The sequence below is a fragment of the Amblyomma americanum genome, chromosome 1 (assembly GCF_052857255.1).
Source record: "Amblyomma americanum isolate KBUSLIRL-KWMA chromosome 1, ASM5285725v1, whole genome shotgun sequence".
Classification (NCBI taxonomy): Eukaryota; Metazoa; Arthropoda; class Arachnida; order Ixodida; family Ixodidae; genus Amblyomma; species Amblyomma americanum.
In genome coordinates, this window is record NC_135497.1 from 183,180,912 (window position 1) to 183,199,482 (window position 18,571).

The following is an 18,571-nucleotide window of genomic DNA, read 5'->3' on the forward strand; positions in this document are numbered from 1 at the left end:
AATGAAGAGGGAGGACAGAGGGAGTAGGGGGAGGACCGACACCACGGGAGAGATGAGGGCCTTCCGCTCGCCTCGCGCCCCTCGTTCTCGAGCTTCGTGTTGGTGATTTTCATCGAACTGATTTCCTGTGAGGCTACAGGACCACCAAATGGCCACTGGGTCGTCGTCGAGCGGTGCGACACCGCTATGCGGCACCTACCCGAATGCATACTCTCCAAACCCGTTGCACGACGACTCCGAAATGGATTCCCGTGACACTTCCCCGCAGAACCAGGATCTTCTGTCCTCTTCGTCCGTGGAGAATGCGAGCTCACCTCTTGGCGGTGGTCCAGGCTGGCAGCACGCACTCAACAAGCGACGGGCAAAGAAGCTCCGCAGACAGGCCAGGCAAGCCCAGAATCCATCCACTCCGGACTCTTCTGCCTCCGTGGGTGGAAACCCGCCGAGCACGTCAGGACAGTCATCGAACGCAATCCGTCCACCGGGCACTCACCGTCCCAAGCTTCAACCCCTTCCAAAAAATGATATAAAAGTCGTCATCCGACCGACACGTGGGCTAGCGCTCAAGACCTACCCGACCCGTGTCATTTCGGCAGCGCTCGTTCATTCCTGCCGAGACCCGACCAAGGTGAAAGGCAAATACATACTCCGACCTCATGTCGGGTCCAAAATCCTCGTAATCAGCACCCTGCACGAAGAAACAGCGGCGGAGCTCTGTAAGATCACCCACCTCACCCTGGACAAGAGCCCCCACCCCGTGCGAGCGTACGTCCCTTTTCCAGCTACCACACTCCGAGGGGTCATTCACGGACTCGATCCCCAGGAGACACGCGACACCCTCATGGCGGGGGTGCGCATCAGGGACAACCGTATCGAACTGTTAGACGCCAGAATCCTCGGCTCTTCAACGACAGCCCTTCTCACGCTCGAAGGAACCCAACTCCCCCGATCCGTATACTACGACGGCTGCGAATACCCGTGCTTCACGTACAGGCCAGCCAGGCAATTCTGCCATATATGCATGCAACCCGGACATTGCCCGGACGTCTGCCCGACACCAAAAGTTAGAGTCTGCCGCCTATGCGGGGCCCAGGACCCGCCCATAACACACCAGTGCCAACCCAAGTGCGGACTGTGCGCCTGCCAGCACGAGACGGGATCCCGGGAGTGCCTAAAACGTCTAAAACCAGCCAGAACACCACGACCCGCTACTAACAAAGGCGCCAAGAAGATGACTCACCAGTCCCGTAAAGACGCGGGACCCAGGATCTACAACAACAGATGGTTCTCATCGGACGACGAGGAGACTACAGGTTGTAACCAGAGCAGCAGCCGCTCACGGAGCCGTTCCAACTCCAGACCCCGGACGAAGACACCAGTCCCGCCCCCAGCCCTTCCGGCCGCGGACGAGGGAAAACGAAATAAGAAGACGCCACCGCAAGGCCAAAAGCAAGTGAGCTGGGCAGAGAAAGTGCAGGGACCTCCCGCTCCTTCAAACGACCCCCGTTTCGAATAGCTGCGGGCTACCATTGCGTCGCAAAGCGCCAAGATAACCGACCAAAACACGAAAATTAAGGTCCTAACGGGCAAATCAGAACAGGTCCTAAAACAGAACCAAACAAACAAAACACCTTCGCACCCACATAAAGACTCAGAGCCACCCCTCGCAAAACCGACAGAATCCGTAACCGTCCAAATGATCCGCGACACTGAAGAACGGATAATGAACTCTCTGCAGGTCTCAATGTCCACACTTCTCCAAACACTAACAGAGAATATAGAAACCATTCACCATACACTCGCGCGACATGAGACTATTCTCAATCAGCACACAACTGCCATCCAGGCGCTTCAAACTCAATACCGTAAACGAGCCTCGTCGGACGAACATGGCCAGGGCCCCTCGCAGTTACGCAGTCGCACCAGCTCAGTCAGCAGCGATGCGGGTCGCACGTCATTCCGACACGTCCAAGATGGGCACGCACCCTAAAAGCAGCCAAAATGCAGAACACATAGAAATTTGGCAGTGGAATTGTAGAGGTTACAAGCGCAAAGCGGGTCTTCTCAAACAGTTCATTGCCACCACTCCAATCCGTCCAGACCTTATCTGCCTGCAGGAAGTGGGAGCCGATAAGGCCCCGACGCTGGCGGGATACTGTACGATTAGTCAGCCCCTGATGCCATCGGTTGCCATCCTAGTGGCAAAAGATGTAACTGTGGTCGAGCACGCCCTGCCAGTACCGGACGCCGAACACTTGACGGTCGAGATTGTGCCCAACAAGCGCGGCCGAGCAAGCACCTTTGTCATAAACGTCTACATGCCCCCCAAGCCTAGGAAAGGGGACTTTACAGACCTACTATTGGCTGCCTCTCACAAAGCGCAGTGTAATCAGTTCGTGATCGTAGGAGATTTCAATGCACCCCACAGAGAGTGGGGGTATTGCGATAACACGGCAAGAGGTCAGTCTATAGTGAAAGCGATACACACGCTAGGACTGGAACTTCTAACTAACCCTGTCTTGCCTACACGAGAGGGAAACAGCGTGTCTAGAGACTCCTGTCCTGACCTCACCCTGGTCAAGAACGTAAGCCACTCGAAGTGGACCAACCTAATCGAAACATTGGGGAGCGACCACTGCATCCTAAGCACCCCTATCCCTTCATCCAAAATCCGGAAAAGCATTGGACCAGCCAGAATAACGGACTGGCCAAAATTTCGCAATTCGGAATTCCCTACGGGACATATAGAATCTATCCAGGATTGGAGCGCGGCCCTTCGCCAGGCTCACAGCACCGCCACCGAAGTCGTACAGCACACAAACGAGACACCTGAGGCAGACAGGCACCTACTCAAGTTATGGGATCAGCGCGCGAAACTCGTTCGCCGTTGGAAAACCAAAAAGTTGAACCGCCAACTTCGAACCCGCATAGTCGAGCTCACGGAAGAGGCACAAACGTACGCCACGCAACTCTCGCATCAGAACTGGCAACAGTTCTGCGAGTCTCTGCGAGGCACTTTGGGCACGTCTCGGACATGGGCAATTCTCAGAAACTTGATAGACCCAACCAAGTCCAAGTCCGAAGGGACCCGTACACTCAAGCGGATTTCCCACCTGTTCCCGGGTGACGACGCAGCTCTTCTCGCAGCGCTCCGCGACAGATACATAGGAAGTGCGACTACAACACCTAGCACGATTACCTACCAGGGCAGCCCAAATCGAGCTTTGGACGCCCCCATAACGACGGCAGAAGTATACGCTGCGGCGCGATCCTGCGTTCGTAATACGGCGGCAGGTGCGGACAAAATCACCAACGCCATAATACGCAACCTCGGCAAGGACCAAATTCAGGATCTAACTCAGTACATTAACGATGAGCTCTGGGAAATGAATATCATCCCTCAAGAGTGGAAACACTCCGAAATCATCGTCATCCCAAAGCCGGGGAAGCTGCCCACACTTGAGGCGCTCCGCTCCGCCCCATCTCGCTCACGTCGTGTCTGGGCAAGCTCTACGAGAGGGTGATCCAAACTCGTCTGCAGAACTATATCGAAGACAACAACCTCTTCCCTCCTTCCATGATCGGCTTCCGATCCGGGCTATCTACTCAAGACGCCTTCCTTCTACTCAAGGAGGAGGTACTGGCGCACGTTCCCAGCGGAGGGGAGCAGCACCTTGTGATGGCCCTTGATCTCAAAGGTGCCTTCGACAACGTGTCTCACGATGCCATCCTCAGAGAACTGAACAACCTAAATTGTGGGGAACGCATCTTTCACTACGTCCAAAATTTCCTATCGAACAGAACAGCTACGATCGGCATAGGAGGTACACGGTGGGACCCCCAGGACATGCCGCACAAAGGCACGCCTCAAGGTTCGATCATCTCCCCTCTCCTTTTTAACATCGCGATGGTTGGCGTGGCCAGAAGCCTTCAAACAGTACCGAACATCGGATTTACACTGTACGCCGACGACATAACTATCTGTACTACTAAAGGCTCTCTGGCGACGAAAGAAGAAACTCTGCAGCAAGCTGCTACCTGCGTCGAGGACACGGCCTCCCAGTGCGGACTGCGCTGTGCGCCGGAAAAGTCAGAGATCATCCGCATAGAAGGACGTAACTACAACTCTCCAGGAGACATTCAGGTCCTCCTACACGGCGTCCCCGTCCGAGAGACCCGACATATACGCATCCTTGGCTTATGGCTCCAGAGTAATCGAAAAGCCACCCACGCTATCAAGCTGTTATCCACCATAACACAGCAAGTCGCCAAAATGATCAGAAGAGTGGCACGCAACCGGACAGGCATGCGCGAGGAGGACACGCTACGCCTCGTCCAAGCACTTGTGGTGAACCGCGTTTCTAACGGCCTACCGTACCTGCAATTAACTAGACAAGAACTAACCAAAGTCAATGCCATGTTACGTACTGCGTACAAATATGCGCTGGGCATTCCTATCTACACTTCAAACGCCGAACTAGAGGCCCTCGGCCTCTCTAACTCATTCGAGGAGATCCAGAAGGCTGTTCTCCTCTCGCAACGTGCACGCCTCCTTCGCACGGACACCGGAAGGCAAACTCTGGAGCGGGTGGGCTACCCGGCAGACGTCCAGATAATACAGAGCACGACCAACCTCCCAACAACATATCGCTCGCGGGTGCACATCTCCCCGATTCCCAAAAACATGTCGAGCGGAGCCGGGTCGGGCAGACGCTCAGCCAGAATAGATTACTTGAAGCGGACAGCGGCACGCAGCCCCCACACGGTGTACGTCGACGCGGCAACACACAGCGAGGTCGCGCGGGCGACGGCAGTTGCGGTGAACTCCTCCCACAACGAGGTTGTCAGCGCCTCCTTGAAGCACACGACGATCACGGGAGCAGAGGTGGCAGCAATCCTGCTGGCGATCCAGTATGGCGACGCCCGCAACCAGGGTGTACACGTTATGACCGACTCCCTAGCAGTCTGTCGGCTCCTACTTGCAGGCAGAATACCCAAAAAGCTGTTGGGCATAGTAACCAACTCTATGAGCGCCCATTCCTCCCTAAGACATCAGATAACGTGGGTGCCAGGTCACGCGGGATTAGAGGGCAACGAGGTCGCAGACGCACTAGCTCGAGGACATACCAACCGAGCGGGCTCCAACCCCGCCTCAAGCTTTCTCCCCGAAGTTCCCATCACCTACAACACACGACTCCACTTCCTAAGAACACAACGACAGCACTTCCCCCCTCCACATAAGAAGCTTAACGCTCAGGAAGCTTGGGACTGGAGGCAACTCCAGACCTATACTTTCCCCAATCTCTATAAATACAGCATCATTTTCCTCGAGCGCTACAGAGGCGAATGCCCGTGGTGCGAAGACCGGCCCGATGCATACCACATTACATGGGGATGTAAGGGCCCGAAACCCCCGGACATCACAACACATAGAACGAAGGAGCAATGGGAGACCTCTCTGCTCAGCTCGGAGCTTGCTCAGCAGCGCACACTCGTTGCGCAGGCTAGAGCGGCGGCCAAGGCCAGTGGAGTCTTGAAATGAAGACACCACCCATTGTATATTTCTCCTAGTGTCTTTTATTTTCCTTGTGAATAAAGTTTTCTACTACTACCGCGGGAGACGGCGAGAGCAGAAACGCACCTCGCTGGAAAAAAGAAAAATGCAAGCAAAGGGGGCGAGCGAAATGCGGAGGAGGAAAGAAAGGTACAGACGACAATTGATGGAGAGAGAGAAGCAGGAGACAGGAAAAAAGTCAAGGGAGAACGAGAGATGAAGCGCGAGGGAGGAGCGGAGCGGTTGCGCTAACACGTAAAACAAAAGACAAAAACCAAGTGCACACAGAGAGGAAGTGAGCGAGAACCGGCGAGCCAAAAGAGAAGACAAAGAAAAGCTCAACAGAAAGAGTGAAGCGGGAGACAGAAGAGGAAGCGAGGGAAAGAGATGGCAGCGAGATGAGGGTGTGCGACTCACAAGAGAAACAACAAAAGACTCAACGCGCCGCCGCCACCTCCTCCTCCTTCCTCGTCAGCCGTTTCCCACCGGCTTTCCGCCACCCTTCACCTCGCAGAAACGCCAGCACGAGAAAAACGCAGCGTCACCGTCAATCGATGCCCAGCATCATCACGATGGCCATCCTAGCTCCCTTACTGCTGCTGGCGTAAAACTGACACGCTCAACTCTGCCATGAAGGCACAAATATACAACGGGGACAACCTAACCAACCCAGATATCACAGCGTCGCGAGTGAATGCATCTTACTGTACCCGTTAGAGCAGTCATTATACAACCGAGTGAAAGTCGCAAGAAATTCGTGCCCAAAAATATTTGTTGCAGAAGTTTATTCCCTTCATTTGCCACATCCCAGAATGATTCACGTCTGCAAATGAAATTGCTCATCACAAACTCCCCCTCTCATTATATACAAGGCACCCTTGGTAGCAATGTGAATACAACTAAGCGAAGTACTGAAATCAAATGCATATGCCCTCGTTAAACCACGTTTTACGGCACACAGCACAATGCTACCGTGTGGTACCCGGCAGTACAACAAGACAGTGGTCATGCAGCCACGCACAAAACTTGCTCACCCAGAAATTTCCAACAGCAACAACAGCACACAAAGTGTGCTATCAAAAATAGAGTGCTCCCATGTGTCAGAAACAACAGCCTCTCATGCATGACAGCATTATCAAAACAGAAGGCACGCATCATTATGTATTAAAACACAGGGACAGACAGGGGCAGGAGAAACCAAGTAGGCAGGGAGTGTGATTCGCATGAACACACATCTTCCAGCATTGCTGAAAACTGCAAGGAGCTAAACTTGAAGCGCAGGAAATATTACAGCGAAAACTCTGCAGGCACTTGTCAAGGCCTATGAAGGCTCCAGCATGCCAACTGGCAAGCCATTCGGCAAGTGTTACATACCTTTGGACAGTCTGTCTTGTTTACAGCAACAAGGAAACGCATTAGCGCGCAACAAAACACACGCGAAGTACTGTCCCACTGGATGCCATCGCAGCAGTATTCAGAATCCGCACCAGGGTCATGCGAGGTGTGCATGGAGGTGTGGGTGGCTGCTAAAAGCAAGTAACTGGAACGTGGAAAGCACCGCAACTATTTTGTATTCGCCGCCGCGCCACGCATTGGCCAGTTCTTCTCACGCGGCCATATCCCGGCAGAGTGCGTTTCCAGCGAACATGTGTGTTCGCAGCGGCTACGTTTCAGTGTGCATCGCTGGGCACAATTATTGCACTTCAGCCAGCTACGACTTGCTTGAGCCTGTGGCTGTCACGATGCAATCGGAAAACTTTCCCGTTTCCATTATGTTTTCTTGTACATTAACATTTGCACTGCAGAAGTGGGATTAGTTAAGGTTTTAAAAATGCCCTAATGCACCATAAAATTTGTGGAGGTGAAAGCAAGTGTCAAAACAAATTAAGTAACATGAAGTGCCAAACCAGAATCGAAGATACCGGCAGAAAGGCACAGCGGTGAAATGCAAACGAGAGGAAGGAAGAACAGGATGAGAAAAAAGGAAGGACAGGCATCCCGTGTTTCACCTTTGCCTCTATGCAAGCTGTGCCTCTCAATGTGTTACTAACTAGCGGAAAATTCGACCTTCCTCTGAATCGAACAATGTGCCAAGTGGCTGTTGAAACACTGACATAGCCCCTTTTTGTATTTCTAAAACAGGTACCACTCAAGTCTGCTTTATTCATAGAATGTCATTCTCATGCAAGATGCTGTGCACCCTTAATTGCCATCAGTTTAAAAGCAGTTACCTTTAAGCAGGTCAACTAAACTGCAAGGTACAGTCTGCAAGTGCCATTTTATCTGCAATAGGTAATGTGGCAGAAAAGCACAGGAGTAAAATCCCATGTTCCAGTTAAGCAGGAACATCAAGTCCAGTTCATGTTGGTGAAATAAGTCATAAATCGTTAGAATGTTTTACTCCCTGAAGTACATGCCAGTCCATGATAGTAATTATTTCAAATTGAAGTATTTTATTTCCATGCGTGCTGGGGGCATTATCAGATATGCTACTGGTTCAACAAGTACAGATTTGAAGTAAGATGTCACTTTAGATGTCTAATAAAAGCAATTCGCTGCATAGTACACAATAGGACTTGAAAGGAACTCATCCTTTTGCCTGCCTTGTCATTCATCAGTGGTACTATTCTCCACTATAACCACACAATAGAAAACTAGAGTTTCTGTGTGGATGTTTTTGTGCTTCCAATGTGTCAAGCTTGCCTTCATTTGCTGTGCTGAGACAAACCTGGCAACAACAACAAGAGTCCAACATAGCCTGGAGCTGTCTACTGATTGTGATACTTTCCAGGTTCCAGTGATAGCCATGCTCACACATTTTCAGCGAGCATGTAAAGAATGCTGGACACTCGAGCAATGTAAACTCAATTCAATTCGTATGAACAGTTACTCTTACCCATAAGGCAAGGACCACTTGAAATTATAAAAAGCAATACAAAACCAACACAACCTTGTTTTCACAAGCCACACATTTCACTTTGGCAACAGAGCTCAGGAAGCAAAAATCAAAATAAATTCACATTCGCATGGTCCCTTTGGATTTCATGTATCTTGTGCACACTAAATCTGAATATTTGACAGCACAGATGACATACGCATTCATAACTTCCAGCATAGATGGAAATTTACACCAACCTTTCATTTATAGTAAATATCACTGACAACTAGAAAAAAAAAACAATGTCAAAATACGGCAGCATAACGCAAACACGTTGACAATCCAACTACATCAAAACAAAATTTTTCGCATCTGCAAGTCAATAACTGCTCGTGGCAAACACTATCCAAATATTTAAAAGTACATACATCACCACAAGTTTACACAAACATGTCTAAATAAAAAGTTCTGAAATGTGGCCTCTCAGTTTTCAATATGTGGGCAGATGTTGCAGTTGACAGCCAACACACTCTCAATGCAAGGATTTTTATAATACAGGAACAGCCACAACATAGTGTTCCCAATAAGAAGCGCGACTCACCATGCTACAGCAATCAGTCCACATGCACCACCGCACTCACAATGAACTAGAGGCTCTTAACAATACCTATTGAAAAACTGCAGTCCAATATCCGCGCATACCCAGTGGTCATACTCCAGAGATTAGCAGCTATGATATTTGCTGCCTGCAGCACCCTGAAACTTTTTATGCATGTCAAGACCAATGCCTTGTCCTTCATTTACCCACAGGAGATGGCGCCACAGGCTGCTAGACTTGAAATTTGCAACAGTGAGCTTCCCCAGTTTTGAACCACTGCACAATGCAACGTTTGGCGAAGTATTTAATAAACCTGAAATTATAACTGCCAAAACTCGCACAACAGCCCTTTTAAGTCTTCTGCAAAACATGAAAACCATTCCTCCATTTCAGAAATAAAGAACGGGAAAGTAAGAACTACACCACATACCTGTGCTAAACTTGTGAACAATTTTCTTTGGCTATGCAATGGAGGCTATGAGTGCGAGCTACCAGCTTGTAGGACTTCATTTGGTGTGCGAGCATGTCAAAGCCATCACATCATGCTCATGGCTTCCATTGCATAACCACAAAAAGTCATCCACGAGTAGATTTGGCTCGGTACAGATGATTTAGCACATCTACCCACACACACACGCTAGATTCCCATCCATGGCAACGTGTAAATTCTCAGTACTGAACACTGTGCAGTGGCTGGAAGCATCAACAGGTGCATCTATTTCACAAATGCCCCTCAGCCCACACATACATTTCAAGGTAACAGTTACGAGGGAACAATCATTGCGACCTTTCGATCACATTAAAACCAACGTTATGTCTGATTTTAATGCCCAGCAACAAAACACGAACTATGGCATAACTCAGTTCAGAAGAGCTAGCTTAAGTAACTGCTGTTATCTGGACAATTTGCTGCAACATTTGCACAGAAAAATTAACTGCTTCTGGTGACATTAATATTACTGTACCTGCTATTTATCTTAAGCCAAGAAAAAAAAGGCTTTTGAAAAGTATGTGGAAATGTGAACAAAACTATCTGGTACACACGTAGTTGCCACTTAATTTATTCCTATGAACTATATAAACACAGTGAAATATGTGTGACAGGATTGCATATTAGCCTAATTGCATTCGCGGCCACAAATTATTAACAGTACCATTACATTATGCACCTAGATATAACAGCTCTGGCACCTACGAAAAAATTCATGGCCTCATAGGGAGCAACGCGAAAGAATTATTATAGTTAAGAAAAAAACACCTCGCAGATGTCACCAGACGGTCTAAATAGAATCAAGGTGAAATCACAAGCATAGGGCCCTATCTTTCCCCCATTTCCTTCAAATGAAATCTAATAATCTAGTCATATATACAAGCACACAACGAAGTGCCACCATGTAAACACTAACATCAGAAGCGCTCTGTCTTGAACTTAATATTTTCACATTACAATAATGTGAAACTTGCAAAAATGTCTTTTGGACACCTGAGCTTTTTTCAAACAGACCAACTTAAGTACAATAGACTATGACACAAAAAATGTTCTTTACAAATCTTCTTCACCTCAGATGCAACATTTCCAGCACCCTTCCATGCTGTCAACAAGCAATAACAAATGTATACTATATTAACTGAAGCACTAGAACTCCGAAATGCTGCATACAAAGTCAGAGACAAAATAAACAAATAAAAGAAAAAAGCTCTTACATCATCACTCACATTTTGCACATAACCAAATACAAGTCAAGGTAATGATTATAAGAAATAAAAAGCACTATTTGAAGTTCATTCCACTGGCATTTTTTTTTCTTCTACACTGAACCACATTCTGACAAACCATTGAATATATCATGGAATATAAAATATGTGTAAAAAGTGTTCATGCAAAGAGTTATGCTCTTCAAGACTAGCATAACATGTGCCTCATAAAGATGGTAATTTCAAGTAAGATGAGAACATGTTCCAAGTGATGAATGCATCTTTCCTGGAAATTCTTGCTCTGTAGAATGTGTGCTGTTATTCATTTATCCCACCTTGTCTTCTTGGGGTACACTGTACAATATTCTCTGCACATACTCTGTCACCACATCTGCAATCAGAGATATAATAAATGCTACATCATCACATTTTAAACACTGCAATACTTTTATTGAGAAGCCTTCTATATGCACTCCAAAACATCCAAGAACACAAACCTTAAGCATAAAGTTCTTTTGTAATGATGGTTGGCCACATCATTCTCATTTCAAAGAATTAGCCTCAAAGTTCCTCAGCCATATACCATGATTGTGACACCGCTTTTTTTATTTTGCTTGCAAGGCATGTTTAGGTTTAAGTAAATGTAGCTGACCTTCTCTTTAAAATATCACCATTCAGCAACATTATACATGGCATACAATGAGACTAGGTAACAGCCAGAAAAAGTATCTACTTTGGCAACTATCACAAGAGCCTTTCAAAGAGTGCAGTAAAGCCAGAATAAAACACAAACACTCATTAAGCCATACTTTTCTACTTTGCAGTGAGATATTACTTTCCAACAGCTTTATGAATATGTACTTCAGTAGATCCTTTGCCCAGAAACATGAATCATGCTAATTGTACACTGCAGCTAAAAGCACACATCAAATATTTTTTTTTGTTCACATGCACTGTTTATGCTGCATTCCAGCCTGGCTGTACACAATTATCATTGGTTCTTTGTGCTGCAGAGTCAGAGAAAAAAAAAAAAAAAAACTTGGCAAGAGTCCCGGCGGCATTTAATGTCAGCATATAACTACCAGGCCCAGCACCTACATCAGCAGGTTTATGTACCTTTCTCAAGGCCGTAGTTGCAGTTTCTATCCCCAAGTGTTTATATTTTAACAGTAATTGCTTCTACATTGATTTTTTTCTTTAAAAAAGCAACTTTTATCCTTGGTAAAATTTTAACCACAAATTGTAATCGCTATAATAGCATAAAAGCCCATAAGTATGCCAGCATCAATTACTAAACACTGCCTTTTTTTATGTCACGTTCAAGCCAAAAAGCCTCTCGTGTAAAACAGTAGTGCATTCTCTTCACACTTTGGCTGACATCTATATGTGCAAAATGAACAATTTTCTGCTTCAACCCACGCAACCAATATCTCATGTGTGACTTTAGATAAGCTCAAAAAGCAAAACAAGTCGCAGGGCTAGTTGGTGATGCATTTTTTCTACAAAAGTAATTCAGCACTACTTTTTTAAGCATATGGCTTACAATTTTAATTTCCTTGAGAATATTAAATGCAGCTACCTGACAAATTTGCTAAATAAGTCAGCTAGAATTCATTCTTTTAAAAACAAACAGGCGTCATGCAAAGGCAGACTACTGAAATTAAATGCACTGGTACTCTGGCTGACTATGTGAATAAGTAAAAATAATATTACGGAAAATACCAGTATACCACACGTAGACTACACATGTTTAAAGGTTCAAATTCTGGGTATTGAGTATTTTCTATAAGTGGGGACTATACAGCATTTTCGCCCAATATAGCACGAAAATCCCAAAGAGATTATATGCTTCGGGTGCAGATTATATGCCAGCTACGGACTATGTACCGGATGCAAACAATCTAGTGAATACAAATCTTTTCACGCAAAATTGTGCACTGCACACTATGCACTAGGTGCAGAATGTATACTGAAAATTAATACTACAAGTGTGAAAATTCTCATGGCCAAGCTCTGTATGGATGAGACTATGGGAAATTATGTTGGTGTTTTCGAAAAGCATTGTTTTTCCATGTCTTATTCTGTACAAAGTTTTCAACAAAACAATACAATATATTCACAAACATATATGCATTCCGACCTACTTATTAATGCAAAATAAACTTTAAGGAAATACTGCATCATGAAAATGATGCTGATTAATAAAACCTATCTTCAATATTTTAAGAATTTCATCCAGATGTATGCACTACCATATAGAAGTTAAAGATCACCAAAAACCATGTATTTGTTGTAGCTGTTATAGTTACTAGCAATTTTGCCGGAGTAGTTTACATCCCATTTCTCACATGCAATATGTCCAAGGAAAAAGAGAGAAAACATTACTAATTACTCAGGTTAGTATAAAATTGGATAAGTAGGTTCTTGAACAGACACAGTGCCTATGCACGTTGCCAAGCACATACAAACTTCATTCTTGACCACAATAAGGTAGTGAATACTAAAGTACATGATAAATGTCAAGTAGGCTCCAATGAAACTGACTTAATATGAAAACAATGCAAGAACCTTTTAACCTGCATTCATTTTCTAATGTTACAGACATTTGAACACAAATTCCCAGTAATATGATTCCTTTGTGCATAAAAACCTCCATCAATGCAGAGTATCATTTCTGTTGCATATCATTTCCACATAAGTTATGCTAGTAACGATTTTTACAGTTGCAGCACATTCTAAGAGAGTGAACACAAAGGCAGGCATCTTCAGTCAACTCATATTATCCAGTATCATCAAATGCAAATACTTTGTATACAATCATAAATGCAATATGTACACCTGAAAGCTTCACAAACAGAAAAATTTAGAGGCCTTTAGCAACTCAAATGCACTTCAAGAATTGCCAGTATGCAAAGTATTAGTGCTTGATTCTCAAGGATGCTTGTGAATCTCTCCATGCTCAGTTCTTGTTAAGGGTCATGAAGTATCTGGGCCATCAGTTTTGTTTTTTATTAACCAGCAGCTATTTTTATTTGCCACAGCATAGTGCAGCCACATATGAGTAAAGTTTGACAAAAGTTGTTAGTGAATACAAATCTATTGATAATTAATTTTCTGTCATCATAAAGCCTGAAAAAATATAGGCACTTACTATTTGTGCCAGTGCTAAACTTGAACTTCTGTTTTGCAGTAAAATCCAAGCCAATGCTTACATATTGCATGCACTCCACTATCTGCGGGCAGCTATAAGCTTGAACCCACCAGAAACAAACTAACAATACACCTTGCTAGTGGCACTGAGTCCTTTAAATTACGTCAGCAAAAAATTACACTGCAACTACTACTCTCACCTTTAAGAATATGAAGTTCCCTTGATATGGGCAAATGGTTTTTTGAGAGACTGATTCCATTAGTCTTCGTACCACATTATTCACCATGTCACAGACTTCATTGTTATTAACAATGCAATGACAACACCACATTTATCAACATAGGTTTTTCTATGTATTTCTTCAGAAAGAAAAGAGCCCTAAGTTCAGCATAATTCGTGTATATGCATAGCTGACCTCGTGGGCTCAGGAAAGCATATCCCACTCTGTCACACCGTTTTATTATTCATAGTTCCTGTGCTCACTAACACGTATCAGATAAGACCTGTAAAATGTTCTGGTAATATTTTGACTGGGAACAAACTTGCTTGCAATAAAAAAACTTCAGCAGCCTTTTCAGTACAATTCTGCAAACTTGTAAGACTGAACACAGTGTGGAACATTCATTCTACTTTAAAGGAAAAGGAGGCCACATATGATAGCTAGGGTATTCAAAAAATGTGCGTTTGGCTCAGATATCTTTTTCAGGCACCAGTTAATGTTATCATCAAGCACTTGCTCCTGGCTGCAAAAATAAGACATTTGCAACAAAAACATGCCAGCAAATGTCTAAAGTTTTCCCATACAACAATCAATATTTTTCAGGATTGAAATCAATTCCACCTGCTTCTCGCCTGCTCTGTGCTCTGCGAAGTTACTTCTAGCGGTTACAACAATTCAGCATAATAGTTTGCCTGGCATAGTGACATGCACTTTAACAAAACGTATTTAAAATGCCGAAGTTTTACTACACAGCCTAATGGCCTACTGTGCATCTCTTTCCCAGAACAACGCCATCTTCCCTGTACCCAAATTACAGAAGGTGGACACTCACAAATTGTTTTCCTGTATGCAAGAGGTTTATCCTTCCAGTAGATGGTGAGAAAGTAAACTGGAATTCCAGAAAGCATTATGCCTGCACCAATGGATGTTTCTAGGGGCTGGCTGGAGAAAGGCAGCACCACGAGGAACAGCGAGATGAGGAACACCACCGGCAGAATAATGTTCACCTGCATGGCGAAAGTTGTCAGTAAATCACGCCCAAAACAGAGAACAAAAATATTTGCAAATAAACACACACAAAAAGATTGGTGCCACTGCTGAACAAATTCACTTTAAGAAATTCTCTAAAGAAGCTCCTGTATACTATAGAGGCTATCTTCTCCATCTGCTAGTACTTCCTCTTCATCCTCCTATTCTTCCAGGATCACCTGGATGACAGGAATAACCTACCCTCCAACCTATGCGGCCATGTATTCATGTACACTAAGCATAGTCATATATACATAAAGCCCTTCATTTTTGGGTTTAATTTTTCTGGAATTCAGGGGGTAAAAATCAGGCGATGTTTTTTAAACTTCAAATCTGGAAACAAATCACGTTATTCAGTCAAAATTTCCATAATTTGGGCTCTTTTGGGGCTTTTTTGCAGCAAAAGACAATTCACCATTAGCGCTTGTTTTTGTGTGGGACAAAAAATGCCCTTGTTATTGGTCAGTATTCCCAGACAGCATCGAAATGGCAGGTTACCTTGAAAAACTACTTACCAAACCAGATTTTTTTCCTCAAGTATTACGATTAATTCTTCGCGTTCAATAACAATCTCCAAAGCAGTATTTCCACATGGGTGCAAGACCTGCCTGTTTTACATACTGAGAAAATAGTCACTCAATATCACAGTGGCCATTTTAAATATGCAAGAGCCCAGGAGGAGGGTGTCATTAGCCTGCATACTGTTTGATACAATCATGTCAAGAATAAGAAGTGCTAAGAGCGGTTTAAATCAACATTTGAATAAAAACAACCCTCTGCAATGAGCATATGATATCCGCTTATTTCCATACAGTGTCTTCAGCTTTGTGCACTGAAAAATGTATGTTCTCTAGATGCTTTCACAGATGCACTTAATGAGCCCCTCATCTTTCTGCTTCTATGTGAAATCGAAATCTGTTCGGGGTGAGCTGAGACTTGGGACAGTTATAAGGGTGAGCTCTGCAGCGCAGATGCAACAGTGTTGCCACAAAGTGCAAATGCAAAAGTGTTGTGAAATGCAGATGCAAAAGTGGGTTAAAATTTGACATGAACGACTGGAGAGATGCTATGCATCTTTTCGGTAGCCCCTAAGCTGCAGAAGAAACTGTAGGAATACAAGATTATAAACTAAAAAGAAGAGCTGAAAGTTCCTACTTCATGAAACATTTTTTTTTTACTTCCATTAATGCTTACAAGTGCACAAATAGTGCACCATTTAGTTAAATTTTTTTCTGAGAGAGTAACCAACCAATTCACATCATAATTATGTGCTTCACATAAATGAAATGCAACTTGCCTGTCATATTCCCGAGGAAATGGTGAAAAAAGCTACATAAGCATACATAGGTAAAATGCTGCATAGGCACACTGCTTAAGAAGGATGTTCTTATGTAGAATAGTGAACAACTGTCGAGTAAAAAATTGCACACATGAATGTCATGCTTATTTATTAGTTCTTTGTGCTATATGCAGTTGGATAGGTCCATCCATCGTGGTTTATCAGTTGAAGGCCACAGCAGTGCCGAAACACTGAAGAGCTCAAAAGTAGCTCATGGACCTTGTGCGTGCATTGCTAATCCATTCTACCATCTATCAAATGACAATGCTATACATCAATGCGATGTATTTTGGATCAATGATGGTGCAAAAACAGGCGCTATCACATTCGGGAGTGGGTTTCATCAACCAATTTTCTTTTTAAATCAACTAAACCCAATTGAACATACCATAATAGAATCTAAAATCCAATTAAGATTATTCAGATTTGTTTCAATTGCTACTTGCAACTGAAAAACAAGCTTATTAAAAAGGCAAGCAATAGGTCGTCAAGGTAAAATCAGATTTTTTAGATTTATTCATTCCTCACCTCTATGGTGAGCTGTACATCCGTTAAATAATGTACATTTGTATAAACATTCCCAGGACATCAACAACTAAGCCCCAAAGTAGACCTTCAATTTTTCTCTCAAGTTGATGAGGTGGATACCTATCAGGTACCTCAGCAGATCTACCAAAAAAAAATTTAAAGTTGTCTAGTATCATGTGCTCCCGTTCTGCTGAAATAAAATTTTTCTAAAAAAAGGTGCTATACCTTAAGAAATAGACATGTAGACTGAATCAGTCTGTTGCAGGTATGTTTATGGTTTGCAGGGAGAGAGCATCATATGCACCATCATGTTCCAAATATTTACTGTAGCCGAATTCTGACACTAAAATTTCAGTCTTGATTCTGAAGAGCCAGAAGCAAAATACACACTATTCATAGGTATCAGTATGGGTTGGTATTGGTATGCAAAATTTACCCTGAAGCAACACATCGGCTATTTGGGACGCCGTAGTAAAGGGCTCCAGATAAATTTAGAGCACCTGGGGTTCTTTAATGTGCGCCAACATCGCACAGTACACGGGCGTTTTTGCATTTTGCCTCCATTAAAATGCATGGCCAGGATTCAATCCTGTGACTTTGGGATCAGCAGCCAAACAGCAGAGCCAGTGAGCCACCACGCCTACATCATAGTAGGTATCCAACATGGAACCTACATGACACTGACGTGCTATGCTGTAATTACCTCAGTTGAATAGTATCACAACGATGGCAATTTTAACAGGTCAGCAGTTAAAAGCAAGGTGAGAAATGTGGACTTCAATATCAAAATAACTTATTCATTTTAGCTGTTACTTATTGGTTATGCTTTTCGAAAGTAACTGTGAAAAGCACAGTAGGCATATGCTGTCCCTGAGGTAATGAAAGGAGTTAGTCCTAGTTCTCTGAACTACTACACACTTTCTATTTTGCAAAGAGCATACCTATTTATTGCGAGAGCATTACTCGGCTCATTGCGCGAAAACGCCGCCATCATCAGAAACCCCAGTCCAAACACAGCGCGCAAATGATGTCATCACCCCTCCTGGAGCAATAGGCCACCATCATCCCCACTGCCACATACCTGAAAGCAAGATTGAGGTGTCCACTGACCCTGGGAGCCAGTTATTCGCCTTTCCTTTCCTCAATCAAAAATGGAGTCTAAACCTTCCACTTGTTTTGAAAAAAAGGAAAGGCACATAACTTTCTCAATATATAGGTGGATGCCACCCCCTACTCACAGCCCGACTGAGGTGTCCACTAATCCAGTTAGCCAGTCACATTTGCTCTCAAATTTACACAAGAATTGCTTAGGTGCCCCCATAATTTTTAATGGCTATTCAAGTGCCTTTGTTCATATATATATAACATGCTTACTTTCACCTCAGTATAAAAGAGTGCACCTTTCAATCTTTTTTGCGTATATTATAAATGGTGCAGTATCCACCACAACTCAGCAGGCACAAAATTCTGTAGCTAAGTAATAGTCCATTGGCTCAATTTCTGGTCATCGGGCCACATTTTAATAGGAGAAATTTGAAATCACTGGAGTAATGACATGTTGGTGCACAGTGAAAAAATA

General features: G+C 44.3%; 3 protein-coding genes across 3 annotated transcripts in view; 2 read left to right on the forward strand and 1 right to left on the reverse strand.

Annotated features, from left to right (window-relative positions):
- The first annotated feature begins 1,889 nt into the window (after positions 1 to 1,889).
- On the forward strand, positions 1,890 to 3,524 carry LOC144115080 (uncharacterized). Its single transcript, XM_077649223.1, has one exon. The coding sequence runs from the start codon at positions 1,890 to 1,892 to the stop codon at positions 3,522 to 3,524; it is 1,635 nt and encodes a 544-aa protein (XP_077505349.1).
- Positions 3,525 to 3,577: 53 nt separating this feature from the next.
- Positions 3,578 to 5,542, forward strand: LOC144115084 (uncharacterized). Its single transcript, XM_077649236.1, has one exon. The coding sequence runs from the start codon at positions 3,578 to 3,580 to the stop codon at positions 5,540 to 5,542; it is 1,965 nt and encodes a 654-aa protein (XP_077505362.1).
- A 2,445-nt stretch (positions 5,543 to 7,987) lies between these two features.
- LOC144114324 (large neutral amino acids transporter small subunit 1-like) overlaps positions 7,988 to 18,571 on the reverse strand; it is a 42,833-nt gene continuing 32,249 nt past the window's right edge. Inside the window, exons 11-12 of the mRNA XM_077647976.1 lie at positions 14,929 to 15,103; positions 7,988 to 11,116 (exon numbers count right to left, since the gene is read on the reverse strand). Of these exons, the coding sequence (XP_077504102.1) occupies positions 11,052 to 11,116; positions 14,929 to 15,103 (240 nt within the window). The 3' untranslated portion in view covers positions 7,988 to 11,051. The remainder of the gene's footprint in view (positions 11,117 to 14,928; positions 15,104 to 18,571) is intronic.

What these genes read in the sequence shown, in the direction of transcription:
- LOC144115080 (XM_077649223.1), top strand. Translation starts at nt 1,890, where the DNA reads ATGGCCAGGGCCCCTCGCAGTTACGCAGTCGCACCAGCTCAGTCAGCA.
- LOC144115084 (XM_077649236.1), top strand. Translation starts at nt 3,578, where the DNA reads ATGATCGGCTTCCGATCCGGGCTATCTACTCAAGACGCCTTCCTTCTA.